The sequence below is a fragment of the Microtus oregoni genome, unplaced genomic scaffold (genome assembly GCF_018167655.1).
Source record: "Microtus oregoni isolate MIOR12 unplaced genomic scaffold, Mior012 000023F_ref0000262, whole genome shotgun sequence".
NCBI classification, from domain to species: Eukaryota; Metazoa; Chordata; class Mammalia; order Rodentia; family Cricetidae; genus Microtus; species Microtus oregoni.
In genome coordinates this window covers 21,485,039-21,499,441 of record NW_024543082.1, presented here as the reverse complement: position 1 = coordinate 21,499,441, position 14,403 = coordinate 21,485,039, and the positions used below count along the sequence as shown (strand labels likewise).

Genomic DNA, 14,403 nt, shown 5'->3' with positions numbered 1-14,403 from the left:
GAGTCTGGGTATAAGATAAGAGCATATTGGGAATCATCATTTCAAAGTCTTTATTTCTAATTTCAAGTATAATAAAGCGTTAAAAGTGCCTTCCATTTTGGTTGTTTGTTGAAATTCAAGTATGACTACAAAGTTTCTTAAAATTGACTTCCTAGATTCTTTCCCTTCTATCTAACCTTCTGTCTTCTCTACTCCTTGCCCCAAATCTACAGTCTAGTATAGATAAGGAAGGACAACATAAAACTGGCCAGGCTTGGGGAAGAAGCCATTTGCCCACATTTTAAATGTATCTCTTTGGTCTAATGTTTGCCTTTTCTAGAAGGCAGAGAAAACCTAATCAAAGACACTTTACAGGATATCAAAACTAAGTTTAAAGTACAGAACAGCGGGCTTGAAATATCAGTGAAACCTGATTATGAGTTCATCTCATAATTTGATGCTGTATGCCATCTATTACACTAAAACCATAGAGAGATCATACCAAGTATAACCTTTAAGGTGGATCTTTTTAGGACACATGCTATTCATCACCCATAAGAAGACAATTTGTAAATGTTCTTTGAAGCAATCCCCAAATAAATATTTGCTTAAAAAGCCAAGATTTGCTCCTGTGAAATCAACATCTGGTATTTTGAAGAAGACTAAAGTGAAAAGCTTTTCTATTCTATGAATCAGAATGAGTCTTTATTGTTATTTTCTGATTTAGTTAGTTTCTCAACAGATAAAACTCATGCCTTTTCTACGTCTGTATTTATGCTGTAAGCCATCTCATCTTGAGACATCTTTAAGGCCACTGTTTTTAGAGCCTGAAGCAGCTCCACTGTTTCCTTCTTTCCTCCATTCACGTTTGGCTCTAGGAAGCGTTCAGCGTGTAATGGAGCCATGGCTGTGGGAAAGGAGTGAGTGATGAGCAATCAGTGCTGTCCACTACGTCAGACTGAACACTCTGTTTCATCTCCATGGTTAGCTAAATGAGCTCTCAGGGTAACTCTTGATGCTCATGTTTCTTTTCGTAAGAATCCTAAGATGGTGTGCATATATGTGCACACACATGTTTGCAGAATAAAAAACAAAGTCTTTTATTAATGCCTACTTATACCTGAAAATATTCTATGTTACTTATTTTATTATATATTCTCTTTTCAGTGCCAAATGTTATATGACACTTTTAAAATTAAAGCACTGATATTCATGCCTTTCTTGCTAGCTTCTTTTATTAAATGATAGCAATAATTTTATGTGAACAATGGAAGAAGGCATAAAGGCCTCAACAATATGTTCCAAGATTCTGAAATTTGTTTCTTAATCTTCTTATTTGGCTACTTTTTTTGTAAACTATTAAAATAGACCTTGCACTCCAATTTGTGCTTTCTAGAAAGTTTGTTAGCAGTCTGGTCCTATTATAAAGGCAGTGGATCGTTTACAAACATCCATACTGGGGAAAGCAGTGTAGTCTAAATGGGTATCTAAAAAGGATCTGATTCAGAGAAGCCAAATTTAGGTTGGGCACATCTTAATTGTAAAGAAAGTAATAAGCAGCCAACAAATAGCTAAAATTTTCCATTTGTAATTCTCACTTTTTCCAGGCATATCTGATGATACCAGCAATACTATTCTGAACCACTTCAACTGATCTTTGTAACTCACCTGGCTCTAACAAAGGAGTACTTCAGTTACATACAAACTTTAGGATCAAAATTAGTTTACTATTTCTCATAATCCTGGGGTGATGGAGCTGAGAGAAAATTGATCAGGATTATGAGGGCTACTGGATGCCTCCCTGTAAGTGTGGTCACTAAGAATTCCCACCAACACCATGGAGCACCCAACTATACAAAGAAGGAACATATTCCTAGGTTAGACTAGTTATTTGGGTCCTTAGGCATCTTTCTTCCCTTTTCCTTCCAGAATAGCATCTGCCTGTGCATATATAAGGGTTCAGCTTGTAAGGGTCAGGCTTTCTGGTTCGATGCTTGCTAGACGTGTACTCTTTTCTGAAGATAACCAGAAGAGCAGTGGATCTAGAGGAGAGAGGAGGTGGAGGATCCAGGGAGGAGTGGAGGAAAAGGGAGTTGCATTAGGGATGTATTGCGTTAAAGAAGAATAAATAATAAGAAAATATTTAAGTGGCTCACTTAATTTCTTAACCTCAGATTTCTCTCATGTAAAGGAGGAAAGGAAATAATGTTAATGCATACCACAGAGTGGTTACAGTGATTCAATGGGATACTTACCGTGCAACATTTATCATAGGGCCTGGCTCTTAAACAATTGTTTATTGAAGGTTGTGTACTGTTGCGACCAGACCTTCCATCACTTCATTTCAGCATACTTTCCCCTGCCTACCTTAGAGGTTTGTGGAACAGAACATGCCCATAAAAGTTCCTGGTTGGGACTTCAAAGGAACAATCCGAAATTACCCAACTACTAAAATTAAAAAAGAGAGAGAGAGAGAGATGAGATTGAACATTTTATCTTTGAAAACTGCTTAGCTATGCAAAGATAGATTGAGAGAGACATCAATTTGACTCTCCTATGTTAGTGACTCTGTCTGTGGGCAGAATACCTTTGCCTTCAGACTATAAAAATAGAAAAGAAAATATTAACAAACGCCAGTGGATTGTTGTCAAGTAAAGTCAATAAAAATGATTACTCTAGCAATATAAAAGTGTTCCATAAAAGCTTAATAATCAACTGTATTTAAGCAGTGTACCACTGAATACGCTGACAGGGTGCTCATGTTTTATAAACAACATTTATGGACTTTCACAATTCAAAATTTCAGTCTTTATGAGTTGTATATAAATCTGGGAAGTGACTGAAGCCACATTTAAAAGCTAAACCTCTTCTGAGGCACCCTGCCAAACATGCATGGATACCCAGGGGAAATTCCACTCCTAACACACAGCCTGGGGAGACTAGCTTGTCCCTTAGACAGCTAAAGAGTGGGATGGAGCTAAAAAAGAATAGGGCTTCAAGAAACAGAAGGAATTTCTTAAAATCTGTAAATGTAGGCTTGGTGTTTCATTTTCTTACACATCAGAAAGTATCTATTTTCATCTGTTTTGTTTGCTCATAATTTAGCTACTGGTATATGTATGATCCAACACTTTTTAATAGCAGGGGTTAAACTTTTCGGTGTTCCTAATCAGTACTGATAATCCCACCACTTTGAAAGGTGTAATGAGACTAGAATAAAGTATAGGACTGGCAAGATGGCTCAGTAGGTAGAGTCACCTGCCACCAAGCCTGCTGACTTGAATCTGATTCCCAGGACCCTCATGGTGGAAGAGAGAATGGGCTCCTGCAAGTCATCCCTTGATCACCATGTGGCCATGCCCAGCACGCATTTAACAAACAAGAGAACATAATTTTTAAATTAAAATAAATAAATGTAATTTAATCTAATCAACACCCAGAATATTTAGGTGACTCAAAATTATATTTCCTATTTCATCTGTTCCATGGTTTCTGTCAACAACCCAGGCAATATCATTGGTTGATAGCCTCCTACATCGGTAACATTGCTAATATTATATCAGCACAAATTTTGGAGTCCTCTTTGAGGAAAGTTCCTTGGCATCACTGAAGATAAGGGACACAGAGATCTCCATCACTGAAAGTCAATGTGCATGCTTCCTGCAGAGCACAAAACTCCAAGGACAATCTGATTAAAGGATGTTCGAAGGTTCTCCCTTTGTCAATGTCCTACAGGTATTCCAATATCCTATTTCCAATAAAGGAATCATCTTTCTACAAAGTGGTCCAAAGCACACTGAGTGTTAAGCATGTGCAAACAGAAAGAGAAATATATAGTTAGGAAACTAAGAAAAACAATGAAAGATTAATATTATTGCAAATGGTGCTCACTAATAACAAAGCAATGAACAGCAGAAGGCATAGGTAAGTAATATATTCAAAGTTTACAAGTACTTTCCATGTGTATAAAGCCATGATCCAAGTTGATTTGAAAATTTTATCTTATTTTCTAAGATTACCTCCTAGGATTAATTTGACCCCTGCCTCTACTGTACATAACTAGCTTACCTCTTCATGCCTCGTTAGGTAGCCATGGAAACTTTAACCACCCCTGGTAGCTGTCCATTTCCAAATAGTACAGTCAGACTGAAAATACTCTGCTATTTTATCCAGAGTTAAAATGAAACTCGGTGAGGGGGGCAGAAATATGAGGAAGAGCCTCTTGGAACTAATAGCATATGATAGATCTCCTTGTCACCTTTAGTTTCTGAGATTCCATGAGATTCACCATGACTGAATAATTTGTGCTTGGCACATTCAGCAAGCCAAGTTGATAGAATTCAGTCTAAAAAAGTCACAAGCTACATTTCAGAGTCTACCTGAGATAAAAGTATCAATCCAAAGCTAAGATCCAATAGACCTAAAGTTATCCCATGTCTTTGTGTCTATTCCCCAAACTTCAGAAATCTCCACTTAAAATATGACCTGAGGTATCCAAATATATCATCTACTCTCTCCTGAATTACCTTCATGATGAACTTCATCTATACTCTCAATAACTTTTCAATGCACATTATACAGTCTATTTAGTTCAGATATTTTTTCATCTGGAATTTGAAAAGCTTAAGACAGAGTATGATCTCTACCTACATTCAGCGACTAGACACATTTTGAATTAAATAATTAGAATTTGCAAAGTTATAAGAGGAACCTTCTCACATAGGTAAAAGCATACTACCTATAAATTAAGTATGGTCAATTTTTAGTCTTCTAATACTTGACATTTATTGAATACTAAAACATTATAATCAGTCATTTCAAATAATCAAAGCTTAAATAAGAAAATGAAGTTCCATGCCTATACTTAAAAATATGTATCTGATTTTTCATTAATTCACCAATTTCTTTCTATAAAACCAAACAAATATATATATATATATATATGAATATAATTACCACTGTGTCTTTGTGTCTATACCCCCAAACTTTAAAACTTCCAGTTTATGATCTAGGGCTATCAAACATGTCGTGAACTTGAAAGCATGATTGGCATCGAAGAGTTACAGAATGACACTCTAGATATCTGCTAAGTGATTCCCAGACATCTTATCTGAGGCTTAACTCTAAGCTGAAAGGAAAGAAATCAAGACACTTTTATTGAAAGAACTGAAACCAAGGCCCTAGTCCCATAACTTGCTGTTCCTGGAAAAATAAGTCACTGGAGAATCAAGATTTATTTGGAATGCAAGAGTATGCTGATAACTAGGGTAATTATTGCACTCTAGAGGTTTATAGAATATGGGGGCTAAGAGGAAAAAATATTCCTAAGAAACTATAGAATAATCATCTGCCATGTTTTAGTATCCAGGCAAATATTCAATGATTGCCTTCTCAATCTGAAGGTCAGAAGTTTTAAAATAGGTTAGTCTCATAATCTTGTCTCATAAACTTCCCCAAGACAGTGGTCTGGCCTAAATGTAGACCCTTAGTATGTGGGATAAATCTATAAAGTTATAAAGGGGCAAGGCATCCCAGTTAAACTGGTCCAAAAGTAACTTTATCTCTAAAGACCTTTGGAATTGAGAGGTACAATGGTTAATCATGATTGTCAGTTTGATGAGAGTCATCTAGGAGATCAGTAAAGCACACCTCAGAGTGTATGCGTGTCCATGAGAGGGATTCCAGGGAGGATCAGATTCAGAAGGCTTTGTCTAATCAATAGTTTCTTCCACTGATGGACTCAGACTTTTACTGCTAGTGAGGTTAAGGAGGTCTATTTGAAGAAAATATGTGTATGCCTTTGAAGAGTATACCTCATCTATGGATTTATCTGTCTGTTTGTCTGTCTGTCCATCCATCAGTCTATCCATTATGTATCCAGCCATCATTTATCTATCTATCATCCAACTATCATCTATCTATCACTTATCTATTTATCTATTAACAATCCATCCATCCATCTATCTCTATCCCCCGTCTTTCTCGTCATAGCTACCACAAGGTTCAAAATTCTGCTCTGCCATATTCTGTTTTATCATAGGCCCATGACAACAGAGAAACCCCATCATGGACCCAAACACCTGAAGCTGTGTGACAAAATCTTCTTTTTCTTAAGTTGTTTTTCTTGAATAATAATCACAGTGATGAAGGCAACATAAAAGGTATTATTGGTTACACCAAGCTAGTGAAAGACATTGGAGACATCACATTGTGGATATGCTGGAGTGAGGGACAGAACCAACTTCCAGGTAGGAAAGTGGATTAGATTTGTCTTACTCTTAGGATGTTATTTTCCAATTCTGTGCAGGCTCTTTGGGCCATCATAATAAAAACATTCCAACTTCCACGCTCCAAACTGAAGAGGATCCAGTACCTTTTCATATTCACAGCCAACTCTCAATTAGTTATGCATAGGAGAGTCATGTGTTTGATAATAAAAATGATAATTTATGTATTTGCTGTTTTTTTTTCCTTTGTTTTTGGCAAGACCAACTGACTTATTTTCCTAATTGTGTCTGACCCTAATTAGTGTCATAGCTAACATTCTCCGGTGCATACGCAGATGAACACATACCATTCACCAATTGGTGATGGGTGGAATGCCCAGAAACACTTTGTAGGATAAGGAAAGGAGAGATGAGATTATATTTTTGTTGCTGGCAGTTCACACACTAGATAATCAATAAAGAGTTGGCTGTATTTATAGGAGGCTCTTCCTAGATCCAAATAATCACATTAACTAATTCCCACCCATGAAATAAATGTAGTCTCAGTAATTACTTATTAAACTAAGTCTATCAGCATACAGCACATTTTCTTTTAACTGGGATTATCAAGCTTGACTGTTTATATCAATCCAATTAAGATAATTGTCTGACTCTCCAGTACTGGCTGCCATGTAATTCTTTCTCAGTTTTCTCTCGGGCTTATAGATTTGGGGGAATTCAGCATAACTTTCGCGATATCCAGACAGTTGTCTAGACAGTTCCTCCTGGACAGTGGGCGTGGTCTGGCTCCTAACTTAACGTCCCTGGCACATCATGCCCATGGCCCCACCCTTGCCACAGTACTCACCTTTCTCTTCCTCGGCTTGGCTGCTTTCTGCAGTCTCCGTTGGAGGCTGGGCCGCCTTGGTGGCAGCATCCTCTGCAGCAGGAGTGGTGACAGCAGCAGGCACGTCGGCTTGTTTAGGCTCCTCCTTGGCAGGGCCATCTTCGGCCTTGGAGGACGGCGAGTTATCAGTGGTAGCTTTAGCGGCACTTTCTGTCTCAGCTGAACCGGCCTTCTCCTCTGAGGGAGCCACATCCCCTTCACCTTTCTTCTCCTCAGAAGGCGCATCTCCTGCCTTGCTAGGCTCATCAGCCTTGGGGCTGGTGGCTGGGGCTGCATCGGTAGCAGCAGGGCCGTCTCCCTCCTTCTTCTCCACACCATCAGCAACGGGAGCATCATCTTTCTTCTCGTTTGCCTCGGCCTCGGCAGCTGGTGCATCGCCCTTCTTCTCGCCTTTGAGCTTTTTCCTTGTTATGTGTCCACGGAAGCTAGCCTGAATTTTGGTCGCAGCCTTATGAGCCTTATCTTCCGGTTTGACACCGTCTTGCTCAATCTTTTGGTCCTCATCATTCTTTTCAACCTTTGTGGACAAAAGAGGGACAAAGAGGAAATCTCAGAGGGTGTTCTTTTCCTTCAAATCGCGACATTGGATAGCTATTGAGTGATTCACTCTGGGCTAAACACTTTACTGGGGGGTTAAGAGAAATTAAAAATCATCAGAGACATTTCTCCAGCCACTCCTCTGCTCTTGGAGAGATGGTTTTGCTGTATAACCCTGCCTGGCCTGGAGCATGAACTTCTTCCTTCTCAGCATCCCTGTTCAGGGATTACAGACTTGAATTACGGACCAAATATTACCATCCTTCTGACCTCCAAGAATCATAGGCATTATAAGGATGTGCTGGAGCAGCCCTGCAATTCCAGAACTCAAGAAGCTGAAGTAAGAAGATCGCGGCAAATTCAAGGCAACCTGGACTACATAGTGAGTTCCGGTCTAGCCTAGGCTACAATGTGAGACACACATCTCTACTTTAAGCAAAAGGTAAGCAAATAAAGAAAATCACTGATGTTCACTTGTATGTATTTCCTTTCTCAAGTCAATGTTATTCTATAAAGCAATTAGTACAAGCCCAGCTTTAGATGTAACTTGGTTACACAAATCATATTTGCCCTAGATTTCCATAAAAGGGACCTCAAAAATGTTGGGTTCTCAGGATTACTGAAGACTCTAAAACTTAACAACTTAAGAAATAGTATTCAAAAAAAAGAAATATTATTCAATAACCCATTCATCTATCTCCCCTAAGCATTCCAAGCATAATCAGAAAATTAATATACTCAAGGAAAGAAGCATGCTAAATATTTCGATAGTAAATCCCATCAGGGTTTTGTACAAAATATAAATGAATTCCAGAGCTTTGAGGAATTCAGAATGTGATGATTCATGATGCTGCTTAACTATCTCAATGTGTGGCCCAACACTGACAATGAACATACTAGGCCTTCAAAATCGGAATGTAGAAAATAGTTATTATCAGTGAGTTTTAAAAGGTGAGAAAATTTGTTTTGATTGTTTAAAAAAAATTTAGCCCAAATCTAATATGGACACAGTTTTTATTATAAAGCATCTTAATATTACAGGCATGAAATTAAAATATAAACTATCTTATCTTTTGGCAATAACATTTACGGTCTTCCATGTGCTACAAATTATCTTTTTCTATTTGGAAATTCAATCAAAAAGTAGGAACAAAAGGTATAGACATGGAAGAGTAGTTCAGTACACAAAATTCTGCATCATATTGAAGTTATTCGTGGTACTCTGACTGTACACACACACACACATATACATACATATATACATATATATACATACATACATATATATACATATTTTATTTCTGACAGTTTCATTCACTTATATAATGAATTTTACTTGTTTTTGTACACCCTCTACTGCTCTCTCATTGCTCCCCTCCTTCACTTGTCAAACACTTCTTCCCGAGAAGTCACACTCCTGGTTTCACATCCTTATTTTTAAGTGTGGCCCACTGAGTTTAGAGTTGTTTGCATGAACCCGGGTGGGAAATTATTTGCTGGAGCAAGCAACCTATTAGAGGCTGTACCCCTGAAGAAAATGACACTCACACCCTCTCCCAGCAACTGTTAGCAGCCCACAGACTCACAGGAAGGAGTAGAGTTTCACAGGCTCTCCTTATCAAAGATGAAATGTTGAAGGGCCCAATCACGTGCAGACTGTGTCACAGCTAGTTCATGAAAATGATGGCTAAGTTTTGAGCATCTAGCTTTTGCTCACAATTGTGAGCGCTGTTCTAGGTGCTATGAGTTATGGCAGTAAGCAGTATAGCTACTTGTTCTCAAAAAAATAATAATAAAAGCGGTTATTGTGTACTGTCATGTGCTTGGTGTTAATCTGCCCTTGGCTTTGAGTTTGCCCTTTGTTTTAGTTTGGGAAGAAAGCCACAGTGGTCAACACACAGTATGCTTTTCCACCTGTCGTACCAGCCCAACCCCAGTGACCCAGATCCAGCTAATGATGTGGTCCTGTTTGACGTTCTTTGGACAAATATACAGACCTGTCATGGCTTAAGTCCATCATCCATCTTAGTGGATACACAAAGGTGTCTTTGAAAATAAGACACATGCGAGTCTAAAATCAAGATTGACAGTATTTTCTATAAAATTCAAGGCAATCTTTTCTTTTCCCTCGGTTCATCATGCATATGATTCTGTACTGAAGGAAAGATGAATGACAGCAGTTTCACAAGGCCTATCCTCCTCCTTCCTTCCTCCTCCCAGAGTCAAGCTGCAAATGCTTTGCTATTGGATGCACCACCTCCTTCCTGCCATCCTGCTGCTCTTGATGGCTCCTACTGGGACACAGGCAGCACAATCTGGGGCAGCAGAGCATCTGTCCCTGCCAGGAGCCCTCTGCTCAGAGATGAAATCATAACCCTGTAAAATTAACAGTTGTGAATGGAGCACAGAGTAAAGCCAAGATGTTATTTATTGTACTCCACGGTGGATTTTCTCAATGAGGCACTATCTTATAAGATAGGACATCTGCATGTGGGCACTGATGCCAAGTGGTTCTTCAATATAAATACTACTCCTTCTGTGCAAAAACAAACCAGTTATTTTGTGTTAGGCCAACATGCAGAAGAGGCCTTCCGGTGTCTCAAGAAAGTTATCATGTCCCATTAATAACACCAATATTTAAAAAACATAAAACAGAAAGAGGTGAGTAAATCAAACCTAAGGATGCATGAAAAGCCATCACGGAAACCTGATTTGTAGGCTAATCAAAAATATACAATTTATAAAAATAGTATTTGATCTCCTACATGGGTGGACAATGCTTCCCCCATAAGACACGGGTTATTAAATGAAAGTCTCAGTGCCAGGAATGAGGTCCCTCACTATGAATTATTAATCAGAGAGGCCCCAGAGAACCCTATCCCCACCCATTCTTAAACTCCCCCAAATAATCGGCTAGTTCCCTTGCTTTTAGTTTCCAACCAAAGCTGAGGACACTTGACTCCTGAGGAACCAGATATCAATATGGAAAACAACTACTCAGAAAAATCAACTTGCCTCATCCATAGCATGATTGAGTCAGTGGTCCAATATAGGTTGGGAATAAGTTCCTTTCACCAAGTATACCCAACTAGTCCAAGTTTATTGAATTATACACTGAGGATTGCTTGAAGTTTCTGTAGCCAACACTCCATGAAACATCACGTTAATACAGTCACTGTGTACAGAGTGTCTATGCTAAGCACACACACACTAGCAAGGAGATGGATGCTACGTTTCTTGAGTGCCTAAGGTTCAGCACTAAAATTAGCATGCATTTTTCTGGGTTCAGTGCGGTTAAGATTTTACAATTATTGTGAGAATAGTCAACCCTTCACACAAAGCAAAGCTTTGGTATACTATCTATTTCTGTCAGCTACAAATATCATTTCAATTTTTCATTTTTTTCCTCTGAGATATGACTGATTTTGAATACTTTAAAAACTATCATCTTGTGGTTATTCTTCTTACTCTGTGCTATTAGATATCATATGTTAGAAGGATGGAAGTATGTAACTTGTTTCTGTTGTTATTGTTTTGTTTTTGTTTGTTTTGTTGTTGTTGTTAATAGGCACTCCCAGTTAAGAAGTTGTATTAGGTCTCAGATGAGATCTTAGACTTTGAAAGGGTATTGGAATTGTTAAAGACAATGGAGATTTTAAAGTTCAACTGATATATATATATATATATATATATATATATATATATATATATCTTATAGTCTATTTTTGGACTATAAGATGACTGACTACTCGCCTAGGGAATAAGAATGGAAAATGATGGCTTAAAGGTGATGTGTTTGGGAATCAAATTGACAAGGGATGGAGTTGTGATGGGTTAGTGTTAACTGCCAACTTGACAGCCTCCAAGAACACCCCTGCGTGATTAATTTAGCCATTGAGCATGCCTGTGAAGGATTATGTTTATGAAGATAACAAGGTAGGAAATCTAGCCTACAAGTGGGTGGGCCATTCCTTTGGTTCGGGTCCTTGCCTGAATGGATAGGAAGGATAAAATGAGCTGAACACATGCCTTTATCTCTCTTCCTCCTATTTTGGGAGTGATGCAACCAGGTGTTTCAAGCTCCTATAGTTTAACTTCCCTACCATGACAGATTGCATGTTTGCACTATGAATGGAAATAACTCCTTTTAACTGAAGTTGCTTTTGTGAGGGTGTTTTTGATTGCAGCAAAAGAAAAGAATTCAGAAGCTGAGAGTACCTTTGGTAAACTAAAATATGATCAATTTTTTTGAGCAAAAGTTATTTTTAAGAAATATAACCAAAGGGCAAGAGATGTGCTAAAGAATGTTTTCTCTAACACAGTAGAGTTTTCATGCATATGAAAAAAATATCTGATGTGGCCTATATAATAACCAGAGTAAATATTAATATTCAAATATGAAATATAGCAAATACCTAGCTATGATCCATTCCATTCTTATTAATAATCTATTTTAGTGTATTCTACTTGCAATCATAATTGATGCATGGTCAACATGCTTTAGAAAACCTAAGCAAATATCAAACCAGATCACACTAGTGGCTCCATACTTTCTTTAAATGTAGTTAAGAGTCCAGAAATATATTGAAATTCCCCCTTATAAAATGAGAAAGAGGGATGGGGGAGCCTCCTCTAGTTCCTTAGATGAAATGTCTCAGCATTTTTCTGGGAAGATATAGAGATTAGTCACAGCTGGGTGCACAAGTTTTCTTCCACACTGTACTTACTTGGTTTGAACGTTCCTCTAAGGTAAAATGAAAGAGAATGTAGGTAGAAGCAATGAATTTTTTAAGCCTTTTCCAACAACTGTCATAACTTGATTCCACTCTGACTCGGGGTCTAGTAAAAAATCCTTTCTTAGATATGGGTCAAGTGAGATACTTTCATGACCGAGTAATTCCCCGAAAGAACATGTGAACAAAGAGGGATTCTGGAAATCCTGGTGGAGTGCTGGTGAAGGAGCTCCTGTTTTCCCTTTGATAAAGGTGTAGTATATTGCTGCCACTTGCAGAATAAATAAGAAAAAAAAAAGATTGATCTTCACTTGTCAGAATAGAAACTAAATATGGGAGATTCTATCTAATACTACTATTAAATTCTCAAATAATAGCTAATGATAAAAAATAAGTCTATGGTTTATATATGATTTAGCATGTACGTGTCACCTACTTCCTCTATAATATTAGGTAGCGTGTTTTAAATGGTTTAAATGAGCTCCCAAAGTCCCAATGAGGAGCAGAAGGAGGGAGAACATGAGCAAGGAAGTCAGGACCGCGAGGGGTGCACCCACCCACTGAGACAGTGGGGCTGATCTATTGGGAGCTCACTAAGGCCAGCTGGACTGGGACTGAAAAAGCATAGGATAAAACCAGACTCTCTGAACATGGCGGACAATGAGGGCTGATGAGAAGCCAAGGACAATGGCCCTGGGTTTTGATCCTACTTCATATTCTGGCTTTGTGGGAGCCTAGCCAGTTTGGATGTTCACCTTCCTAGACCTGGATGGAGGGGGGGGGGAACCTTGGACTTTCCACAGGGCAGGGAGTCCTGACTGCTCTTTGGACTGAAGAGGGAGGGGGAAAGGAGTGGGGGGAGGGGGAGAGGAGTGGGAGGAGGGGGAGGGAAATGGGAGGCTGGGAGGAGGCTGAATTTTTTTTTCAATAAAAAAAATAAACAAATAAAACATCAAGTACATAGTTCATCTTTCTAACAGAAAAGCTGAGCATGAGAAAGAATTTGCCTTTATTTGCTGTTGGATTCCAAGTTTTCAAACTGAAGCAGGAATCAGTACAAGGCAGCAGGTATTGAACTAATATTTGTTGGATGAACTAAAACTTTCAAAACCTTGTACTAGGGAGGTGGCTCAACCTCGACACAGAAACTAAAGTCTTGAGCTTGATTTCCAGAAACCCACATGGTAGAAGATGAGAAGTGACTCCCAAAGTTGTCCTCTGACCTCCACCTGTGACCTCCATTGTGTGCACACTTGTGTGCATACATATTAAAATATAGTATAAATTTAAAAATTAAACAAACATTTAACATTCCAAATAATATCATTTCAGGAAAATTGTGGGCAAAGATGTCAAGGTTTACTTACTTTTGCCAACTTTATGAAAAGCCTTCTCTTCCCAGTGATGAAGCTAAAGTGCATCTCAGCGTAGAGATGAGAGAGGAATTCAGCAAGGAGAAGTTACAAGACCACAGGCGTGTCACTACTGATGCTAACACAAGAAGTCAGCACTTAGAGTTAACTAAGCCATGGGCAACTGTGTCTAGACAGAGGACATACTCATATCATCCATGGGTTAGCAAGTCTTAGCAATAAAATAATGTTTCCAATACCTACCTTTTTTATATATGTGAAATTTCTGAAGATATTTAAAGAAGATTATAACAGAATCTCTCTTACTCTATTGATACCTATTCCCTGTATAGCTTAAGCCCTGAAGTTAAGTCATGATCCCCTCTTTAAACTGGAGTTGGGAAAAAATATAGACTTATGAAAAGGCATTTATTTATACTAGCCATTTCACAGAGTACATGCTAGATAGAAATTGACTAAACTCTTATAGAAAACATTTGTATATGGCAGACATGGGGATAGGTTGTCTAACTGAATCAAGGATCAAAGCCACCAACAGGCACATGTAAATTATCCTCTCTCAAGAGGTCACTATTCCTTCAGTGGTAAGAGAGTGAAACTCCCTCTCAGGTCACTCAAAAGACTGACAGACCAAGTATAGAGAGCCTATGAGACTTCTACTTGGCCCC

General features: G+C 38.4%; 1 protein-coding gene across 1 annotated transcript in view; it reads right to left on the bottom strand.

Annotated features, from left to right (window-relative positions):
• Positions 1–14,403, bottom strand: part of Gap43 (growth associated protein 43) — an 87,654-nt gene that overhangs the window by 35,054 nt on the left and 38,197 nt on the right. Inside the window, exon 2 of the mRNA XM_041673076.1 lies at positions 7,054–7,609. Coding sequence (XP_041529010.1) covers positions 7,054–7,609 — 556 coding nt within the window. The remainder of the gene's footprint in view (positions 1–7,053; positions 7,610–14,403) is intronic.